Source organism: Rana temporaria, chromosome 6 (assembly GCF_905171775.1).
Source record: "Rana temporaria chromosome 6, aRanTem1.1, whole genome shotgun sequence".
In the NCBI taxonomy this organism is placed as follows: domain Eukaryota; kingdom Metazoa; phylum Chordata; class Amphibia; order Anura; family Ranidae; genus Rana; species Rana temporaria.
The window spans coordinates 38,823,914-38,847,774 of record NC_053494.1 but is presented as its reverse complement, the minus strand read 5'-3'; the positions used below and the strand labels follow the sequence as shown (position 1 = coordinate 38,847,774).

The window sequence follows — 23,861 nt, the reverse complement described above, 5'->3', positions numbered from 1 at the left end:
AGCATGCACAGTTTTTTCACGTCGTTAAAGCTCACACACGGCCATTTTTTACGACGTTAAAAACGACAACGAGCATGTTCCAAATTTTTAATGGCCATTTTTTACGTTGTGAAAAATGCTCTGGAGCCTACACACGATCGTTTTTATTGACATAAAAAAAAAACGTAATTTTTTACATCCTGAAAAACGGTCGTGTGTACGCGGCATAACAATTGGCATCAACTGAACAGGAAAAGTTATCTTGATTAGGAGACTCCTTAGCTTGCCGATTTTAGTAAGTAGTTGAATATATTTATGGAGGGAGAAATATGTTGGAATATTTGATGTATGTACAGTACAATTAATTTATTTTGTGATTTTGACTTGTGATTGAACTGTGATTTTGAGATCAGTTAATAAAAAATGTTTTGATATATTCTAGTCTATAATGTTTATTTGTCAAAAAGGCACCCAAGAAGCCCTGTGTAATTTGTAGTCAATAATATGGTTTGTTGGGGGATGTGGTGCACAGGTTAATCCGTAGCACACCATATCATCTGCCATTAGAACTTCCAAACTGTATCTGAAACAAAAACATTTTTTGGCTTAGAATATACTTTAACTAGAGAAAAGTACATCAATATTGTCATGCCTTGTTAGCATGTCTAGTATTGACAATTGCCTCAAATGGACAAACTGTCTGCCTTCAAGAGTTTGCTGGCAATATAGTTGGGGGGTCAATAGATTTATGCATAGTTTGATCTCACACCAAAAAGTAAATCATCCCATAAACAGCCTGCCTAGGACAAAATCTCACTAAAAAACTGACCAACATGGCAATCTAGAACTTGAGTACTGCATCGGTCTCATCGGTTAGCCTTTCTCTAGATATGGGTCTAGTGAGTAAAGAAATGACGTTCCTCTGGAGACAGGGGTGGGGTGGCAAGGCCAGAAGATCCCACAAACAGACAATTCAGCTTCGGCTTTAATTCATTCCACACTTGAGTCATCTAAAATGAAACAGACAAATATTAGGCAGATTTATAGTCTGAATGTACATTAAATTAAAAAACACTCCAAGTTACAGCACTTTCCTTGCTAAGAAAAATAAATCAATGTGCTTCTACGTGATCTTTGGATGCGACTAAAATGATCAAGTGGAATAAGAATCATAAGCCATAGGGGACAACTGATTTATGGAGCCTATGATTGAATTGGAAACTAGAAAGTCGATTGGCTGTGGCAGAATTTTGTCAAGCACCTCTGAACGATCGAACGAGTACATCAGGGAACTGATCACAATATATAGTGATACAATTATTATTATTATTATTTTTTAAACAGATATAGGTGGATTCAGATAGAGTTAGGCCGGCGTATCAGTAGATACGCCGACCTAACTCGGAATCTGCGCCGTCCTAAGTTTAAGTGTATTCTCAAACTGAGATACACTTAAGCCTATCTAAGATACGACGGCTTGCGCCGTTGTATCTTAGGGTGCAATATTTAGGCTGGCCGCTAGGTGGCGCTTCCATTGCGCTCCGGCGTAGAATATGTAAATCACTAGATACGCCTATTCACGAACGAACGCGCGCCTGTCGCAGTAAAGATACGCCGTTTACGGAAGGCATTTTCAGGCGTAAAGTTATTCCATCAAATAGCTGGACTAGTAATGTTAAGTATGGCCGTCGTTCCCGCGTCGAAATTTGAAAATTTTACGTCGTATGCGTAAGTGGTCCGTGAATAGGGCTGGACGTAATTTACGTCCACGTCGAAACCACGTACTTTGCCGCAATGCACACTGGGATATGTACACGGACGGCGCATGCGGCGTTTGTAAAAAACGTCAATCACGTCAGGTCACCCCCTATTAACATAAAACACGCCCCCTCAGCCTAATTTGAATTAGGCGCGCTTACGCCGGCCGCATTTACGCTACGCCGCCGTAACTTAGCAGGCAAGTACTTTGTGAATACAGTACTTGCCTAGCTAACTTATGGCGGCGTAGTGTAAATACTATACGCTACGCTGCTGCAAAGATGCGGCGGTCTATTTGAATCCAGCTAATAGTTTCTAATAGATTGTAGTTTCGATTAATGCGGCATCATTAGATATTTTAATTGATGATGAATTGCTTGTTTTGCAATCGCTCATACTGAATCACAAATTTCTAGGTGTGTGGCCACTTTTAGGGGGAAGGCATGTGAAAACAACACTTCTCTGTATCATGATCCCAGCAGAAGTCCCAAGCCAAGTATTGCCACTAACTGTCTCCACTGACTGAGCAGCAAGGCTCCTGGAAAGATTCCCACAAAATGTGAATAGGGAAACCGTCCAACACCTTTCTTGCTCAGCCAAAGAAAACAGTAGGGAGAAGTACTTGAGAAGGGAATTTCACGAGTGTTTGTTCCTGCTAAGTGAATTGACTTTCTCTCTGTGTCAATGTGACAACTGTCACCAAAGGCAGAAAGTGTTTAAAAATCCAAAATGTTAGAGTTGTCACCAGGAAAAGAGGTGAGGGTAAATCTTTTAATGTTCCAATCACAACTCTCTAACAGGGGAATTTATCTCACTTTATAGAGATTTCTCCTTATCTAGCAAGAAGCAGACAGAAATACATAGGCTACACGAGCACTGGTGAGAGTCATTAGATTCTTGCTGGTGACTCTAAATCAGGGGTCTTCAAACTACGGCCCTCCAGTTGTTCAGGAACTACAATTCCCATCATGCCTAGTCTTGTCTGTGAATGTCAGTGTGTTACAATGCCTCATGGGATGTGTAGTTCTACAACAGCTGGAGGGCCGTAGTTTGAGGATCCCTGCTCTAAATGCTGCCTGCATGCACTGTTTGTGGACAGTGGCAGCTGTCAGACATGTACTCTGATCAATGGCTGGTACTAACTTCGGACACAGATAGGTCGGTGCTTCTGCAGAGTTCTGGCTGCATGCAAACTGACTGCAACCAAATTTGCAGCAATTTAGCCACCTCTGAACGTAGTAAACTATGTGCCCCTGGCCTTCCGTGGGAATGTAGCCTTAAGCCTCGTACACACGATCGGATTTTCCGCAAAGTGTCAGACTTTTGTCCGAAGGGTGCCGGCCAGGAACTTGTCTTGCATACAAACGGCACACAATTGTCAGCCAACAAACACGAACGTAGTTCCGTACTAGGTCGTTTTTCAGCTCTTTAGCGCCACCCTTTGGGTACCTGCTGTTAATGTGTTTGGTGAGCATAGCTTCCAAGCATGCGTGTTTGTACTTTTGACTTTTGTCTGATGGAAAATTCGACAACAGACCGTTGTCCACTGAAAATTTTAAAGCCTGCCATCCAACATTTGTCCGTGGAAAATCCAACAATTGTCCGATGGAGCGTACAAATGGTTGGATTTTAGGCCAACAGTCTGTCAACACACAATTCTCGTTGGAAAATCCGATCGCGTGTAGGAGGCTTAAAGCCTCGTACACGCGATAAGATTTTCGGACGACCGTTCATCCGTTTTTTTTGTGGCATGCTAGTCTCATGTCGAAAGTGAAGAGGTTACTCGCCATACGAAAATTCTCGTACGACAGAATACAACTTCAGAAGTGCAGTGCAGTAATGTGTTGAACAGTTTTGTATGTGTTCTTTAGTTTGAGTTTTTTGTCGTACGTGAACTCAACGTCCGATACTAAAACAAAAATCAGATGTTGAGCTCACGCACGTCCAAAAATTTATAGTCTGCACATTCAGATTTTGTCGCACGAAAAAACAGAATCGGATGTCGAAAGAACCGTACTACGATCCGAAAATCGGCAGATCATAGGACTAAATTTTACTTTAGATTTTCATTGTGTGTACGGGACTTTATCAAGAAAAAACAAATCCCTACAAATACATTGTAATGGTTTTAACATGAATACAATATGGATTAAAATGGTGCCTTTGGATATGCCTGGAGTTCAACTTTACCGTCCTCCTGCAGAGGGGCATTTACGCTTTGAGCAAGGTTGTTTCTACATGACTTGACAGGGTGTGTTCATATTTCTCAGATTTAGATTAATAAGCACAGCGGGCCAGATTCACATACAATTGCGGCAGCGTAACGTATACCATTTACGTTACACCACCGCAAATTTTAAGCACAAGTGCTTGATTCACAAAGCACTTGCCTGTAAACTTGCGGCGGCGTAGCGTAAATCCGTCCGGCGCAAGCCCGCCTAATTCAAATGGGGTGTGTATCATTTAAATTAGGTGCGTTCCCGCCCTGAACGTACTGCGCATGCTCCATTTTGAAATTTTCCGCCGTGCTTTGCGCGAAATGACGTCGCACGGACGTAATCTTTTGAACGGTGACGTGCGTTACGTCCTTTCCTATTCACGGACGACTTACAAAAAAAAAAAAAAGAAATGGAATTTGACGCTGGAAATACGGGCATACTTTAACATGGACAGTCTAAATATAAGCCACGAAATAGCAGCTGTAACTTTACGCCGGGAAAAACCGACTAGCGACAACGTAAGAGAATGCGACGAATCCGCGTACCTTCGTGGATCGCCGTAAACAGCTAATTAGCATACCCGACGCAGAAAATGATGCAAACTCCATCTAGCGGGCGCCAAAGTATTACACCTACGATCCGAAGGCGTACGCCTGTCGGATCGAAGGCAGAAGCCGTCGTATCTTGGTTTGAGAATTCAAACTAAAGATACGACGCGGCAAATTTTAAAGTACGCCGGAGTATCAGCAGATACTCCGGCGTACTTTTTCTGTGAATCTGGCCCAGCGAGTTTAAATAACCTAATGCTAGATGTGAAAACCAATTGCACAGAGGTTGACTGCACTAGAAAAATAACAACTTTCCTACATGTCCCATATGTCCCAATGTTGGCCGTACACTATACAATTTTCTTATTCAATTTCCTTTAGATTTACCTTCAACTATGTAGTGCAAGGGCCTGCCTGATTGCATACATACACATTAAAAGGGTTTAGGTTTGACCTCCTATTATATAGTTTGGTAAATCTAAAGGAAAGTTGAACAAGAAAATTGTATAGTGTATGGCCAGCCTTAGATGATGTAACCAAAAACTAGCCAACAAACCTCCTTGTGTCCCTGGATTTGTGAATTGACGAATGCCCCGAGTATGTGGGAGGTGAGGGGCAGATAGATGTGGATGAGCTGGGTTTCCTGATGCAGACAGAAGAGGGAAAAGTAATTCCTCAGTTCCATGACCATGATGGCATTCTCTTGCTGGAATAAGAAACAGAGTCCTATAAATTCCACTGAAAATGTAACAGGACACGTGTAGTAAATGAAAGAAAGATGTAGAACTATAAAATGAAAAACACGCTATGAACATAAAGATGCATAGACAGGACAATGCATAACATAACAGAAAGTTGAACTTGTTGCACTTGAGTAAACAGTATTTTGAAAATAAGAAAAAGTAGGTAATACATTTTTTTATTATATGGAGTTATATGTAAATGTGAATGTAATCTAAACCCAAGAACAAAGTTTATTATGTCAGCCTTAAAAGGTTTTGGCTGCCAGTCTTTTTACCTGGTGATCCTGCCAGCAACACACTTCCTGTCCTAGGGTGGCAATGCTCTCTCTGTACTGAATCAGTGGAGAAACAGCATTGTAAACCTAGAGCTCATCCTAAACTTGTTGAAATCACACCCCAGAGTGCACAGGAATCAGCAAACTATGCCAATAGTTGCTTGCTTGATTTCTATCAGAATCAAATGGCATTTTTTGCACTTATCAGATATAAGAAAACCGTTTTAATAGAAATATTATGTACTCAACAACTGAATGTGGTATAGTGAGAGAGACACAATTTGGATATACAGGACTAAAGCTATATGACTGTCAATGAGGCGTAATATCTGGAGTAAATGGTTAGGGAAGGGTATTTGTTAAATACAACACTTTATCATGTCATAATGTTAGTGCAATGTTTTATATTCTGTAATAAAATACTGTTTAAATATGAGGTACAGCGTTAGAAAATGAATATTGATAATACCCAAAAATTTCTATGAAATTTTTTTGGAAAAATATACAACATATATGTGTAAAATACGTGAATGAAGAACAATAATCCAAAAACAAACATATATGAAATAACAATAAAAGTAAAACTAAATTATAAACTATTTAAGTGCAGCCAATCCCAGACGACGTCCGCTAGTGACGAAACGCATAGGGTGGTCTGTGTTCCCGACGTCACTACACCTCTCCATACGGAGATCCTGTGAAACAGCCGACGAACTTAGCGGAGGAGACGCCGAGAAACGTATCTGTACCCATATACACCGCGCATTTCCTACTTGCGTTTATAAGTGCAATACGATCTTTTTCATTAAACACATTTTATCGCAGTATACACTATGGATCTTCTTTTTCTTATTTCTCTGAGATATCACTGATCCGATCTTCTGCATACGTCCGGTTTTAACCATCAGTCTTCAGGGAGACGTTAAACACCCCAGGCACATACTGACCGTTATGATTGTGATCATAACTTCTGATATCACCGATTCGATCTTCTGCACACGTCCGGTTTTAACCTCGAGTCTTCAGGGAGACGTTAAACACCCCCTTTGGTGTCCCTCCTGGTGGAAGGAGTGTATTTCTGAATTCATTCGCTTTGGTCAAACAAATAGGTGGCCTTGGAGCGCAACGCTCTGCACTCCGAGGCCACCTTTTTTGAAGCCTTTTAGGAGGCTCTGAACAGGTGCTTCAAAAAACACCCCCCCCCCCCCATGGAATCCATGTTCCGGTGCCACTGATATGAGGATCAGGGGGTCGGATGCATGGTAAGGGAGGTGGCGCCAGTGCGCCCCCTATGGACGGGCTGGCACTGGGCATGAGAACAGAAAGACTGGGTTAGGGATCCCTCCAGTATGCTGGACGAAACTTGTTTTTTATTAAGCCAATGTGGAAAATAAAAGTATCTTTCTATTTGTGCTTGCCTCCACAATGCGAGACTCCAGTTGTTCCACAGACTCGGCTTCCTTATTCTGTACAGTAGCACTCATCATCTGCTTCTTCATTAGACTGTACTTGTGCAAAGCTTTCTGGTGCTTGTGTAATACTCCTTTCTCGTGCCTTTCACACAGATCCTGCAAGAGATCATCACACCTCATAACATTGGGCAGCACAGTGGTTTAAAGTGGAGTTCCACCCATAAATATAACATTACATCAGTAGTTTTTTTTTTTTTAGATGCCTTCAAAGTGTTGTTGCTAGGCAGAATAGTTAATCTTCCCACTTCATGCACCTAGGTGCTTAATGCTTCCTAACGTACACCGCACAGACTCCTGGGAATGTAGTGGGTGTAACTTTCCAGGAGTCTGTGCACTTCCCAGTCTCAAAGAATCATGTGACTTGGACAGCACAGGTGCTGAAACCTGATCTGACACTGCTTGTGCGAGGTCTGCAAGGCTGAAATCCAGGAAGTCATACAGTCTGGCTTCATGATGCCCACACTTAAGATGGCCCCAGTCAATTTCTATTTTATAAAGTGTCTAAATGCTGTAACAACCTAACAAAACGGACCTTAGTTTACAGACTAACTTTACTAGAATACATTAAGCTTGTGTATTACAGGGGTATTTATATTTAAAAAGTGAAATTGTGGCCGGAACTCCGCTTTAATGGTTAGCACTTCTGCCTTGTAGTCCTCGGTTTGCATCCAATATTAAAAAAAACTGTCCAAAATTTGCCCTACTATGTCTATGTAAAGTATGTATGCAAAGTAGGGACCTTTAATTGTAAGCTCATTGAGGGCAAGGACCTGATGTGAATCTACAGCAGCCTTTTTCAACCAGGGTGCCTTCAAAGTTTCTTCAGGGGTGCCTTGGCAAAATGCATATAAAAATTGCCCAAAAAAGTGTATACAAGCTGGCGTGTGGCTGAAGCCTGTCTTTTAGTTACACAAGACCACAGGTCCTTATTGGGCACCATTACAACATACTAGCTGCCGGTGTCCTAATGACCAATGGCATCATCAGTTGATATGGAGGATGTCAGTCGCCTACATAGCATCCTTGTTTGACCCTCCCCTGCTCCTCTCCATCAGCGTTGGGGGTCACATTAGTGATAGAGAAAAACTGAGGGAGAAGAGAAACATTGGCATACTAGTCAGTACCAGTGTGCAAAAGTGAATTTACTTTGAAAGAATAATTTACCTCTAGCATTGGGTGTCCTACTTGTGTGGATGTTGAAGCATTATGTAAAACTATTAGAATAGATTTTAGAATGGGGTGCCTCAAGATTGTCCATGATTTTTAAAGGGTGACTCGGGACTTTCCATGATTTTTAAAGGGTGCCTTGACTGAAAAAAGGTCAAGAAACACTGATCTACACTATGTAAAAGTGCTGCATATATAGTTGAGGCTAAAAAAAAATGTCTTAAAGAAAAAATCTGCACTAGTTTACAATGTCTATAGTCATAGGTGTGCGCACAGGTTGTGCCAGGTGTGCCCAGGCACACCCTAATCACCCTGTGCAGAAAAGATTCCCCCTACTGACCTGGCTTCCCCTCCTTCCCCCCACAGCACTCCCGGCTTCCCCCCTCTCCCACCGGTTGTTGCTGTGGATGTTTTAGAATGAGTGGGGGAAGGGGCCAGTAAATATGCCATTTACCGACACCCTTCCCTTTCTGAATGAACATTGTGCGTGATGGGTAGAGCGTGTTTGAGCTTTGGGGTGCACACCCTAATGCCAAAGGCTGCGCACACCTATGTCTATAGTGTTGCAGCTAGCACAATCCTTTGACACCAAATATTTTAAAAATTAGTAACCCTTCAAAGTGTAATGCATACAAATAAGAAAAAAAGTAAAAAGTAATTCTAACCAACATGAGCAAAGCCATATATTACATGGTCAAGGTACATCTGGATATACCCAGTATGTTGTAAAACAGTGAACAATGATCAATGTGCACTATACGTGTGTGCTTCTAATCACAACATACATGAAACAATGATTTATTAATTGCGAAAATGCTCATAAGTACTTTATTATTATTGCATAATAAAACAAATAGAAACAAAAATAAAAGCCCATGTAAAAAATGAATGTGACGGAATTCCAGTTTATCCGATTATGTGAAATATGGATCCAGATAATGGTATGTGGAACCCAACCGATGCGCACCACCCTTATGTGAGGGGGAGGCTTACCCAAAGGGTATGACCCTCAAATTATGAAGTGGTCACAACAGGTATCTGAATATTACCGGTTGTGAAGTGTTGCTACATTTCGATGAGGTCGGACCCAAAAGGCATGAATAAAAATTAATTACTCTGACAACACAATTAAAATTTCCCCATCATCCGAATTTTACTAGAGTCGCCCTGGAACATCCCCCTTCCCCATATTCATGAAATTTGGAATTACAGTAATCATAAAATAACATTTCATGATTGTGATTTAGTTCCCTTGTTACCAACAGCAAGGAGGAGGAGGGATGTAGGAAGTGGGGAACCATCCACGTTACTACACAGAATGTAAACAGGAAAGCCGCTTCTGATATATACCTTATATGACTGCAGGAGATCCAGGAAAAGGTTCAGCTTCTCCACCACATCTATTTCTTCAAGTTTGCCCTAAAAACAATCAGGCAATATGACAGTCAAAGACAGTTATGAGAACCGGTCAGCAGTGGTCATTTTGACATCAAATTTCAATTTAGTTTTAGTCCCAGTCTTTTGGCTAAAATGCCATTTTAGTTTTAGTCGTATTTTAGTCACCTGAATTGTTTGAGGCTGGGTTCACACCATTGTGAACTTGCACGAGGTTTCTCCGCATCTAATTCGCAATAGCAGGAGATTTTGTGTGGCTCTCTATGGAGCCGGTTCACATATTTCCGTTGCGGCTCCGGTGAAAATTTGCACAGGAGTCCGGTGCGTCTTTTGGTCCATTTCAGGTCCAAATTTAGCCAAAAATTTGTGCTGAAATTGGACCTGAAACTGAACCAGGACGCACCGGACCCCTGCTGGGAGCCATATGCGGCGATGGTGTGAACCCAGCCTTAGTCGTATTTCAGTCGACTAACATTTAACCCCTTCCATACAGGGCATTTTCACCCCCTTCCTGCCCAGACCAATTTTTAGTTTTCAGCGCTGTTGCACTTCGAATGACAATTGCGCGGTCATGCAACACTGTACCCAAACTAAATCTTTATGTTTTTTTCCCCCCACAAATAGAGCTTTCGTTTGGTGGTATTTGATCATCTCTGCGGTTTTAATTTTTTGCGCAATAAACAAAAGAACAGCGACAATTTAAAAAAAAATTAAAAAAACACAATATTTTTTACTTTTTTATTTAATAAATACCACAATTTAAAAAAAAAAATATATATATATATTTTTCCTCAGTTTAGGCCGATACGTATTTTTCTACATATTTTTGGTAAAAACAAAACAAACAAAAAAAATCGCAATAATCGTATATTGATTGGTTTGCGCAAAAGTTATAGCGTCTACAAAATAGGTGATAGATTTATGGTATTTTTATTTTATAATTTTTTTTACTAGTATTGGTGGCGATTTGCGATTTTTTTATTGTGACCGTGACATTGTGGCGAACACATCGGACACTTTTGACACATTTTTGGGACCATTCACATTTATACAGCGATTTGTGCTATAAATGTGCATTGATTACTGTGTAAATGTGACTGGCAGGGAAGGGGTTAACCACTAGGGGGCGCTGAAGGGGTTAATATGTTCCCTAAGGTGTGTTCTAACTGTAGGGGGGAGGGGACTCACAAGGGGAGGAGACCGCTGTGTGTTCCTCTGTACTGGGAACACACATTGGTCTCCTCACCGCTGACAGGAGGTGGACCTGTGTGTTTACACACACAGATCCACACTCCTGCCGTGATCACCGGCAATCGCGGGTGCCCGGAGGCAATCGCGGCTGCCGGGCACCCGCGCGCCCTAGATCGCCGGGAACACAGGACGTCATATGACGTCCACCCGGATCGAGGGAGGGTTCCTGCCGACGTCATTTTACAATGCCCCGGTAGGGAAGGGGTCAAGTACAAGCTAAAATCAAATGGCTTTAGTTAAAGGAGTTGTAAAGGTTTGTTTTTTTATTTTCTAAATAGGTTCCTTTAAGCTAGTGCATTGTTGGTTCACTTACCTTTTCCTTCCATTTCCCTTCTAAATGTTTTTCTTTGTCTGAATTTCTCACTTCCTGTTCCTCCTCAGTAAGCTGTTCTGACTGACTTTCCACCGCTCGGATGATGGTGGAAAGCTTACCGAGGAGAAACAGGAAGTGAGAAATTTAAACAAAGAAAAAAACATTTAGAAGGGAAATCGAATGAAAAGGTAAGTGAACCAACGGCACTAGCTTAAAGGAACCAATTTAGAAAATAAAAGACGAACCTTTACAAGCCCTTTAAATCGTAATGCATTATTTAGGCATTTCTCTAGAATTATTTCCAAACTCAGTATATACTCCTGGAGTAAAAATCAAACAGCATGTTATTTTTATGGTATTAAAGGGGAGTTCCAGCATTTTTTGTGTTTATTAAAAGTCAGCAGCTACAAAAAGTGTAGCTGCTGGCTTTTAATAAACACACACTCACCTGCTCCACATTCCAGCGACGCGCTGGCCGGGGCTCCGCTCCTCTCCCCCCCTCCCCGGCTGGCGTCTTCATCTTAAGTGTGGGCACCCGGCCGTGACAGCTTTCGGCTTCACGGCCGGGCACCCACTGCGCATGCGCGAGCGGCGCTGTGCTCTCTCATTGGACAAGCGATCGCATGGGACCTGTCATGTGTCCCAGGCGATCGCCTACAGGGAGGGGCTGCAGTAAGGCAATTAAGCTATTCGCCTCACCAGCCCCTCGGCGGAAGGAGGAAGTGGGACAGGAAGTCACACTCCTCCTGTAGCCCCCCCCCCCCCAAAAAAAATTACATGCCAAATGTGGCATGTAAGGGGGCGAGGAGTGGGTTAAGCGGAAGTTCCAATTTTGGGTGGAACTCCGCTTTAAGGTTTGAACAAACTACAGACACAGATTTAGCCTTCATATACAGCGGAAGTTCACGTGGGTAAACGTCCCTCCCTCCCATTATCGTTAGCTTTTCGTTCGTTGATGAAATTTGGAATAGATTTTCACAGTTTTCGTCAATGAAAACATGCCACCGACGATAATTATATAGAAATATTTTCGTCAATAAAAATAACACTGCCCCTCAGTACAGAAATATGGGCGCTACCACTATTGACTTGTTTTTCAACAGACAAACAGCAGGGCTGCCACCCTGATCCTTGCTTTCCCACTTAGCAAGTCATACTCCCTGGAAGCAGCATACAGCCAGTAAAGTGTAGGGAGATCTGAGCTACAGTATTTATCGGCGTATACCGCGCACTTTTTTGCCCAGGGCAAAATCGTGGGTGCGCTATATACGCCGATACCCGCGCCGAGTTTGAATACTGCGCCGGCATATACCGAGCGCAGTACACTCGGGCAGGCTCGGCTCCTCTCGCGCTCACGTCCTGGACGTACAGGACGTGAGCGCGAGAGTAGCCGAGCCTGCCCGACTATACACGTGTACTGCGCTCGGTATATGCCGGCGCAGTATTCAAACTCGGCGCGGGAAAGCGGGGATCGAGCGGGGAGGACGCCGCAGAAGGATGCCGGACCCGACGAAGAGGACACCCGAAGCCGCAGACGGACGCCGGACCCGACGAGGCCGCCAATGGACGCCGCGCAAGACACCAAAACTGTAAGTACTAAAATGTTTTTTTTTTACAGGAATGTCGGGTCCACTTTAGGGGTGCGCGCTATACGCCGGAGCGCGCAATACCCCGATAAATACGGTACTTACTTGTTCCAGGTCAGTGATTTACCAAATAGTAAAGACAAGGTAATTAAACAATTTTGCAGCTTGCAACTTTACTGAACTACCGTATACACTCGAGTACAAGCCGACCCGAGTATAAGCCGAGGCACCCAATTCTACCACAAAAAACTGGGAAAACGTATTGACTCGAGTATAAGCCTAGGGTATCCATCTGCATTCCTCACTGTGTCCATGACTAGACTTACGTTTAACATGGGAGTCTATAGAAGGGGTGCCCAGCTTTGGAAATTCAGGGCTCCCCGGCCGTAGGTCCCCCAGACAGCAAACTTTGCACACTTGTAGAGGAGAAATGAGGCTACATGTGTAGCGGGTCCCCAAAGTCTGGGAGATCAGGTGCAAAAAGGTGACTCGAGTATAAGCCGAGGGGGGCATTTTCAGCACACAAAAAATAAATAAAAAATGTGCTGAAAAACTCGGCTCATACTCGAGTATATACGGTATATAAAACTTATAAAATACATGTGGGTGTCGTTTTGCCTGCATGTATTTTATACGTTTTATATACCGTATATACTCGAGTATGAGCCGAGTTTTTCAGCACATTACTTTTTTTTTGTGCTAAAAATGCCCCCCTCGGCTTATACTCGAGTCACATTTTTGCCCATCCATTTCTAGGATTTACTAAGCTCTGTCAAACAGCACAGTCCTGTCTAGCAGGGCAGGAGACCTGATTTTCTCTGCTGTAGCCAAGTAACACTTGCAGGTCTTGTCCCTCCCCTAGCCTGTGAATGGACAGTGAACAAAGAAGCAGAAGATTGATCTCCTACTATCAGCATGTTTCCCAAGTAACCATTTTATTTTGTTCTGCATGGGCAAACACAAGTGGCACGCTAGAGCAGGTTGAACACTGGCCATAGAATATATTTTTTTTAATTATCCATATTATTTTTTTTTAAATATACTATATTATATATGCAAGATAAATGAAGAGGAATTCTAATTCGAATGTGAACCCAGCAGAGGCATTCTGATTAATGAGACTGTGGTTATTTTTAATGGTTGTTTAAATTAAACAGTATTATAAAGTTATATTTTAGGTATTTTAGTGAAAGACTCGCCCAAGCTCTACTGCTATATGGAAGTTGGTGCACTGCTGTGTAGTTCACTGCGAGTCCATAATTATTTCCCCCAGTGGTCCTAAAATAAATTGAATATTAACAGGGCTAAAAACTTGACCGCAGGCCCGCCCAGTGTTCTAGCGTTGGCAAGAATGCTCCTTCAGTCTCGGCTGCACTTTGACCATCTTTTCTACAACGCCAACAACTTATTTGGCAGAGATTTACTTTTAAAGAATTCTTACACAGAAATCCAAGTGGAATAATATTTTCCTAAGCATTCCAAACTCCTTACGACATCTGGCCTTCAAGTCCATAACTTTCAACATTTCAAGACTGTCCAGTGCTGTGCGCGACATGTGGCAAGTATTTAAATAGCAAAAATCGCTGTGATCTGTTTAAAGTTTGAAGAAAGGGAAATGTATACATGGGAGGGCAATATACAAAACAATACAAAGGAGTCCCCAGCAGACTTTCCAGCTAGTCGGCAAAAAAATAAAAATAAATGCCAACTAATCAGTTTCAACTACTACAAAATTAAAAACAGAGGCCCAGATTCTCGTAGAATCGTCTATCTTTCGGCGGGCGTAGCGCATCTGAGATGCACTACGCCGCCGTAACTTAGAGCGACATGTCCCGTATTCTCAAAGAACTTGCGCTTTAAGCTACACCGGCGTAGTGTAACTGGGCTGGCGTAAGCCCGCCTAATTCAAATGTGGAAGTGGTGGGCGTGTTTTTATGGAAATTAATCGTGACCCCACGTAATTTACGCTTTTTTCGAACAGCACATGCGCGCGCATGCTCAGTATCACGTCAAATTTTAAAATTAAATTGCGCCCGCTCAATGCCTAGTCAACGTGAACGTAACTTACGTCCAGCCCCATTCACGGACGACTTACGCAAACGACGTAAAACGTGAAAAATTCTACGCTGTTCCGACATCCATACCTAACATTGGTACGCCTCATCTACGCCTCATAGAGCAGGGGTAACTTTACGCCCAAAAAAGCCTAACGTAAACAACGTAAAAAAAAAAGCGCCGGCCTCACGTACGTTTTGAGAATCGGCGTATCTAGCTTATTACCATAATCAACGCGTAAATCGACGGAAGCGCCACCTAGCTTCCAGCGTAAATATGCAACTTAGATACGACGACGTAAGAGACTTACGCCGGTTGGGATCTAAGACAAATCTTTGCGTAACGGATTCTAAGAATCAGGCGCATAGATACGACGCCTCAAACTCAGAGTTACGACGGCGTATCTGGAGATACGCCGGCGTAACTCCTACGAGAATCTGGGCCACAGTTTTTTTGGTTACATACCTTTGCAAAAAACGTGTGTACCTTTCCCTTTTTGACACCGATACTAAACTTTGCTGTGCTCCTCCACAAATGTATGGGAGTTGTGGGTATTGGGGAGCAAGCAACCTTCTTTCTCCTCCCTGGATTCTTTACCAAGTCAGAGAGACCAACTGCCAGATGGGTGGGATTACAGCCACCAATTATGAAATTTGGTTAGCTAGATGTTTGCATTATAAAATGCACTTTAGATCCAGATCAACATACAAGCACCTGTAAACACCTGCTAACCTCCTGGCACATACAGCAAGTGTGTCCATGCACTCCTTAAAAGAGAAGTAAAGATTTATTTTCCCCCTTTTATACTAGGTGGATGATGCCTCTGTCGCCCGCAGCCTCTACACTGAGAGCTGAGCAGAACATCGCCAATGACTCTGTTCTCTCAGCTCCCCGAGCAGAGAGCTGCTGCCTATCAGTCAGCAGCTCTCCACTCTGCTCCGCCTCACTCACTGGAGCGCCGAGCTGTGGAGGGGCGGGGAGCGGCTGTCTCAAACTCTCAGTGGCTCTCTGACAGACAGACGGGTTTCAGTCCAGGTACCAGGTGGATACAGACTTTATTGTCATGATGACGCGGTACCTGGACCGATTCCTGTGACGTCAGCAGAAAGCAGACTTCAGACCACTCTCTGCTGAAAACGGGTCACAGGTGTGCAAAACCAATTGCACTCCTTGGACCCAAAGGATAAGCCCAGCCAAACGAGTTCAGGCTGGACTTCTCGTTTAAGCTGGCCATAGATGGTGCGATTTTCTTTCCTGCAACCACGGGTTGCTCAATTTCCCCCCATCAACACAGTGAATGGAGGAATCCCTCCCGTGGAGCTATTGTACTCGCCCAGTGGGAGAGAGCTTCCCTGCCAGAACAGAAGGATTATTTCTAGCGGCTATAGCTATAGCAATAATTACATGAAAAATCCATACAGGCTGGTTGTACCCAAGTTGATCGACGGACCAACTTCGGTACAATCAGCCTACCCATACATGGTTCGAATCTCAGGCAGTTCTTGCTTAACTGGCTGAGATTCAAACCGTCTATGGCCAGCTTTAGCCTACAATTTTTTAGCTGGATATCTTCTGGGTGCTTCGGACTTCTAGTTTCACAAGATTTAGCATGAGATTTCATGACGACTCTACTCTGTGCTGCTCACTCTTCTCCTTGCTAGAGGAAAGCTGCAGCTGCAATATTATCTGTGCTTCTTAAAGTGGTTGTAAACTATAGGTAATGTACTGTAAATATCTCCTAAACAATTCAGGAGATAATGTTTACTGCATCGATGAGGTCAGCGGTGCATGCGCTCATGCAGTTTCTTCAAATCGAGTGTGCTGTGACCGGCGGCTCCCGTGCGCATGCGTGGGAGTGACGTTACGTAGCTCTGACCAGTCACAGAGATGGAGTCCGCAGCCCCAGAAGGAAGATGGGCAAAGATACATGCAGCCTGCAATGGGGACGAAGCAGGCTTTGTTTGCAGGTAAGTGTCACAGAATGTGCTTCATGTCTTTACTTTGCAGGGAAGAAAGGAAGAAAAACCCACCAGGGTTTACTTCCTCTTTAATTATGTAGATCGATGAACAGTCAAGTATTTGCATATTGTTAGACAAAAAATGAGCTTTAACTTAAAACCTGATGATACCGAGGTGCAATTAATGCTTTACCGAATTACTACTGAAATTGAAGCTCAATCATAGCTTCCTCTGGCAGCAGGCACTTTGCAGCATGACTGCCTTCCAATGTCAACAAATAGTAGGTAATCTAAGCTGCTCAGAAACAGAATAGCGCCAAACTTCCGTGTCTTTTGTTACTTTTAAAGCGGAGGTTCCGCCAAAATTTTATTTTTAAAAGCCAGCAGCTACAAAACACTGCAGCTGCTGACGTTTAAAATAGGGACACCTACCTGTCCAGCGTGCCTGCGATGCCGGCAGACGAGGACGAGCAATCGCTCGTCCCTCGGCTGAACCCGCCGCCATCCTCGGTGAGGGAATCGGGAAGTGAAGCGTTGCGGCTTCACTGCCCGTTCCCTACTGCGCATGTAGAGCGGTGCCGTCGCTCTCTCCTGGGAACAGTGTATTTCCCAGGAGACAGTGGGGGGGGGGGGGGATTGCGGGTAGGGGCATGTCTGCCGCACGAGTTGTTCCCGAAATTGGTTGCGAATACCTGACAGGTATCTGCACCCCCCTCACCCCTGAAAGGTGCCAAATGTGCGGAAAAGTGGAAGTTCCATTTTTGGGTGGAAATCTGCTTTAAGGAAGAATTTCTTGACAGTACCTTTAAAAGGCATCATTTAAAAGAAAGAAAGAAAAAAAAAACGTTATACTTACCTTCATGCATTTATTTTCAGCTTGCAGACCGTAAAAGGATTGTTTACTGAATCTTCCCCTGAGGCTTCTGCATTCTGGCAGCCAGCACCTGCAGCTGGCAGAATACAATAGGCGATATCAAACATTGACTGCATCTAATCGTCTGGAGTCATCCTACAGCCAAGAATCATCTGCCAGTCTCCTCTAAATTTTATGCTACATTTTACGTGGAGGCTGTCGGGCAGTAGGGTGCAAACTGGACCGCTCACTGCTTGAATTTTGGACAGTTTATGAAAAAAACAGAACTGCAGAATAATATTTAAAAATAAATCTATAGCCACTTACCTGCTGTGCTGCTTTATCAGCAAGCAAAGAAAATTCAACAGATAGTCCTTTCAGTGCTTGTTTTAGTGCTCCCCAGGAGCTGTGTGTTGGGGTGACCCAGGAGGGTAGTGGGGTTGTATCAGAGCCCAAGGCACTAGAGGTGGAAAATAGGCACACAGAGCATCATGAATAACAAACACAATACTTGGCATAGATAGCATAATATCAGCATTTTAAAACGGGGTCAGTTCACCTAAAACTATTATGGTTTTTCAGTAGATGCTATAGTGTTAAACTAATTGACAGTGCTTAAAGCGGGGGTTCACCCGAAAAACACATTTTTAACATTAGATTGAGGCTAATTACGGGAAGCACACTCGGGTGCATACAGCGCGTCACGAGTTGCCGAAAGTAGCCGAACGTCGGTGCGGAGGCGCCATATAGAGCCGCACCGATGTTCAGCTTCTTTCGGCAACTCGTGACGCGCTGTATGCGACGGTCGGAAGGCTGTCAATCAAATAGGAATGCCCAGTCCCGAAGACCATACCCGGAAGCAGCGGAGAACATCTATCTCTAAAACGGTAAGTACTGCATTGATTTTAAAAAAAACACCAGATTGTGCTTCCCGTAATTAGCCTCAATCTAATGTTAAAACATTTTTTTCAGGGGTGAACCCCCGCTTTAAATCTCTCAGGGAATTTATTGGTAAGACATCTGTTCTTGAGCTCTTCCATCTGCAAACCTTTGCTACACATTAAAAGGGATTTACACGCTATCTAGAATGTTAATAATACTATAAAGATGGAGAATGTAACAGGAGAAGCTGAAAAGCAAAGTTTGGCAGAATTACCGAAAATTCCCAGGTTGAAAAGTGTAGAGTCCAGAAGCAGAGGTCTCGCTACGAATATCCACAAGACTTGTACAGTGGGGAAATTATTTGATCTACAGATTTTGGAAGTTTGCCCACTTACAAAGAAATGAAGGGTATATCATTTTTATCATAGGTGCATAAAAGATGGAGACAGAATATCAACTGAAAATCCAGAAAAGACACATGATACAAAATGTTATAAATAGAGTTGCAGTTCATTGAGAAAAATAAGTATTTGATCCCCAAGCAAAACATGACTTAGTACTTGGTGGATAAACCCTTGTTAGCAAGCACAGAGGTAAGACGTTTCTTGTAGTTTGTGACCAGGTTTGCACAAATCTCAGGAGGAATTATTGTCCACTCTTCTTTACAGATCTTCTCTAAAATCCTTAAAGCGGGGGTTCACCCGAAAAACAAATTTTTAACATTAGATTGAGGCTAATTGTGGGAAGCACAATCGGGTGTTTTTTTTAAATCGATGCAGTACATACCGTTTTAGAGATAGATGTTCTCCGCGGCTTCCGGGTATGGTCTGCGGGACTGGGCATTCCTATTTGATTGACAGGCTTCCGACCGTCGCATACAGCGCGTCACGAGTTGCCGAAAGTAGCCGAACAGCCGAACGTCGGTGCGCAGGCGCCGTATAGAGCCGCACAGACGTTGGGCTTCTTTCAGCAACTCGTGACGCGCTGTAGGCTACGGTCGGAAGCCTGTCAATCAAATAGGAATGCCCAGTCCCGCAGCCCATACCCGGAAGCCACGGAGAACATCTATCTCTAAAACAGTATGTACTGCATTGATTTTAAAAAAAAAACCCGATTGTGCTTCCCACAATTAGCCTCAATCTAATGTTAAAAAAAAAATTTCAGGTGAACCCCCGCTTTAAGGTGCCTTGGCTGTCGCTTGCCAACTCGAAGTTTCAGGTCCTTCCATAAACTTTCTATAGGATTAGTGTCTGGAGACTGATTAGGCCACTCCATGATCTTAATGTGCTTTTTCTTGAGCCACTCCTTTGTTGCTTTGGCAGCATGTTTTGGGTTATTGTCATGCTGGAAGACCTATCCATGACCCATCATCAGTATTCTGGCTGAGGGAAGAAGGTTCTCATCCAAGATTTTACAATACATGGCCCCATCCATTGGCCCCTCAATGTGGTAAAGTCAGCCTGTACCTTTAGCAGAGAAATAGACCCAAAGCATAATGTTCCCACCTCTGTGCTTGACTGTAAGGATGGTGTTCTTGGGGTCATAGTCAGCATTTTTCTTCCTCCAAACACGGCGAGTTGAGTTAATGCCAAAGAGATCAATTTTGGTCTCATCTGACCACAGCACAGTCTCCCAATCCTCTCTGAATCATTTAGATGTTCATTGGCAAACTTTAGACAGGCCTTTACATGTGCCTCCTTGAGGAGGGGGACCTTGCAGGCGCTGTGGATTTCAATCCATGGCGGCGTATTGTGTTACCAATGGTTTGTTTGGCGACTGTGGTCCCAACTGCCTTGAGATCATTCACAAGCTCCTTCCTCCTGTGTAGTTATGGGCCAAATCCTCAACATTTCTCATAATCATCTTTACCCCATGAGGAAAAATCTTGCATGAAGCTTCAAACCCACTCGGCATTGTCATTCATTCACAGAATTCTGTGAATGGGAGAACTAGAACTACCGTCAGCCATTGCGGCTGAACGCTTGTAATTCTCAGTGAACTACCAGGACGCTGATGAGCATTCTTGGTAACTCACTGAATCTTTCTGTCATTCAGTAACTGCCTGCCCATACGAGGTATGGGCAGACAGCTATACTGACAGTTTGAATCAGCCTTGCATTGCACCCGCAATCTACTGATTACGGGTGCAATGCTTTACAGGCTCCTAACAAAATAAAATAAAAAAGCACATTTTATTTCTTCAACCTGCAAAACAAAGTGCATTTAATATTTATTTTAAAAAGGTGAACTTACCATTTAACGGGAATATCCCATTTGTTTGAACTGACCCTTTGACAATTGAATTACCTTAGTTCTTTGCCAAAGCCCAGAAGATCAGTGGCATTGTCAATGGCTCTTCCAGCCATTCTCTCCGCTCGATCCCGCAGCTTGTAAAAGCTGTTGAAGATGTTCCTGATCAGCTCTCTGCTGGCTGCAAATTGGACCTGGATATCAGCCGGGAGGAAATCCTGCGAGGATAGCAACAAGAAGACAGGAAATCAGCAGACATACAAACACCAACTCAGAGAGCCAGGAATCAACATAAAACAGGCTGTGCACAAAATATAAAGGATCGGTCTTCTGGTCTAATAACAGTGTCTAGAAGGATCGATCGCTCTTTATTTATAGCATCATCAAAATTATATAATATAATATAATATAATATATATATATATATATATATATATATATATAAATAAAACACATCACCATCATAAATACCTTGGCTTGTGTTGCAAGTTTGCACAGCATATACTCATCTCCCACCGCATGGGAAGATTCACGCATTTTATTCTGTACATCCTAAAACACACAAAACAAATAAATAATAATACAGTCTTATTTGCTTTGTTTCAGGTTTACGGAAGAGAAAAGGGAAAAAAAGCGTAATCCATAAAAAATAAAAATGTAATTTATATTACATTGTAGCTACTTCTGAAAAGGAAATCCCAATTGGTCACCGTGTATGCCAACGCAGGACTCTTCACTGTCTCCTTAGAGACGTTACAGCATTAGTTACAATTCATAAATTATGTGTTGTATATGTTACCTACTATGGCCCATGTTCTTCCCTCTTTATTCAAGAACCTATAGAGCTTGTAAAACAAACTAATATAAAGCTGAACCCAATACAGGCAATAAAAAATAATAATAATAATAAATTATAATAAAAAAAAAAAAGTGGAGTTATGCGGGTGGTTTAGATAAAATCTGTTTGAGAATTTTTTTTTTTAATTTTGCAAGCCTTGTGATGCCTCCCAAACTACTCCATACCAACCAATTAGTGAAAAATAAATGACATACCGCAGGAAATTCAGGAATATAATCGTGGTGTGTGTAATACATCACAGCAAAAACATGGAGAGAACAGTGGCAGAGTTTTAAAGTGGCAGGTCTGTAGGGGAAACAAATTCCATTATAGTGCTATGGTCCTCTAAACAAAGTGGGACTGATTTACTAAAACTGGAGAGTGCAAAATCTGGTGTAGTTTAATTGAAGAAGCTGAAGTTAGAAGCGGATTGGCTACTGTGCAGAGCTGCACCAGATTTTGTACGTTCCAGTTTATTAAATCAGCCCCACTGTGCTGACTTGAAAAAAAAATATGTCAGTCCTGGCAATACATGGGCAGCCAACAGGCAATCCTGACACTATGCAGCCATGAAAAAGGCAATCGTGACAATAAGCGAGCAGCACACAGGCAATCGTTACACAATACTTGAGCAGCAAATAGGCAGTCATTACAATACGTGTGCAGTTGTTGCAATGGGTAGGCAAACGGGTACACTTAAAACTGTCTTTATTTTGCCTTTCCATTTGACTCCAACGCTTTTTCTGATAAGCATCTACAAAAAGATGAGTGGAATTGTGCACTTAGGCCACTATGCTTGGGGCATACCAGGCACTTCCTTGCCCAGATCCCACTACCCAGAATGATGCCCATGTCATGATAAGGTCAATGAGAGGTTCCCCTTTGAGGTTATTAAAAAGGCTTCCAAAATTGTTCCTAGCAATAAAAATTAAGGCAGTCAGAATCCCTTAACTCTCTACAATGGATGAGAATAAAAAAAATAAAAAAAGTAAAAAAAAACAGAAAAATAAAAAAAAATACAAAATAAGTCTACAAGTATGCCAGTCTCTTAATGATCATATTGAACATGGGTTCAGTTTTAATTTTCTATCTATTATAATAGATTTGTCCATTTGGATAGTAAAACATATTTTTTTCTGCCAATAAATGCCTTATACAGCCCACTTCCTGTTGTCTTGAAAGGAGGGGTATGAGTCATAAGAGTGCCAATGAGAGCTGCAGATCTGGGAGGTGTGTCTGTGTAAATCCAGGAAGTGAACAGGTAGCAGCTTCAGCTGCCCACAGTTAAAATGGCTGCAGTCAGACTTAGTGGGGGGAGATTTCTGCAGCATATTTGGCAAGTACAGAATCATAGGATATATAACATAATATGCAAAGTGATTGGAGGGAAGCTGCAAAATGGCAAAGATGTTTTTATTACAAATTATGTGAGCACATTACAGTTCCATACAGACTGTCTGGATTTTCAGACCATTCTCTTTAGACTCTAGTGGACAACGGAGCAAGTAATCTGTAATTTGCAAGATTGCATGCTTGCATTGTGTGAAGACTGGTCGTTTTCTGACCTGACCCCATGTTACAAAGAGCAGCTTTATCGATTAATGTTCACTGACCGACCCTGAAAACAAAGGCAAATTACTCACAAAGATGTTTTACACAAAGTAAGATTTACTTACCTGACCATTATATGAAAGAAAAATATTCACAAGTATGTCGTCCCAGAAAGACGGGTGCCTGGCTACTAAATTAACGAATCTCTTTAGACCGCGCCTTCGGGATTCTATAAACTCTCGATCCACTAGTAAAATAGCAAATACAAAGATAAAATGTAAAGATATAGTGTTGTACTGTTGTGCAAAATAGGCACAATTAATGTCATAATTGTTTCTAAAATTTGTAGTTTTAAGGGTGTCCCTATTGCTATAGCTTCTCATCACACATAAAATGTGTTTATTATGTCATACATTGTCAGATCTAAGCCAGATAAAAAAAGTTCCCATAATACAGATCTGATCCTGCATTATTGGTGTTGATGGGCACAGCCTGTGAAGGGGGTCTCCACACAAATCATAGCTTACACAACCAGCTTTTTAAAACTGACCAACATAGACATATAGGTTGTCCAGCTGTGGGACTTTATAGGCACTTCAAACACATAACAGATACACTGATAAAAATAGATATTTATTGTGAATAATCAGTAAAAGACCAGAAACATGAAATATACATGATATGAACAACTAAAAATACACCAACTGAAAAAGCAAGATGACAAAAACTGGTATCCTCTATCAAAGGTGTTTTAGAGACAATGCGTCT

The 23,861-nt window shown here is 42.5% G+C and overlaps 1 protein-coding gene across 1 annotated transcript in view; it reads right to left on the bottom strand.

Moving 5' to 3' along the window:
* Window positions 1-410: 410 nt before the first annotated feature.
* SNX8 (sorting nexin 8) overlaps window positions 411-23,861 on the bottom strand; it is a 50,632-nt gene continuing 27,181 nt past the window's right edge. The window contains exons 4-11 of the mRNA XM_040356685.1: window positions 23,219-23,340; window positions 21,176-21,256; window positions 20,762-20,922; window positions 17,900-18,032; window positions 9,512-9,580; window positions 6,941-7,090; window positions 5,061-5,210; window positions 411-989 (exon numbers count right to left, since the gene is read on the bottom strand). Of these exons, the coding sequence (XP_040212619.1) occupies window positions 876-989; window positions 5,061-5,210; window positions 6,941-7,090; window positions 9,512-9,580; window positions 17,900-18,032; window positions 20,762-20,922; window positions 21,176-21,256; window positions 23,219-23,340 (980 nt within the window). The 3' untranslated portion in view covers window positions 411-875. The remainder of the gene's footprint in view (window positions 990-5,060; window positions 5,211-6,940; window positions 7,091-9,511; window positions 9,581-17,899; window positions 18,033-20,761; window positions 20,923-21,175; window positions 21,257-23,218; window positions 23,341-23,861) is intronic.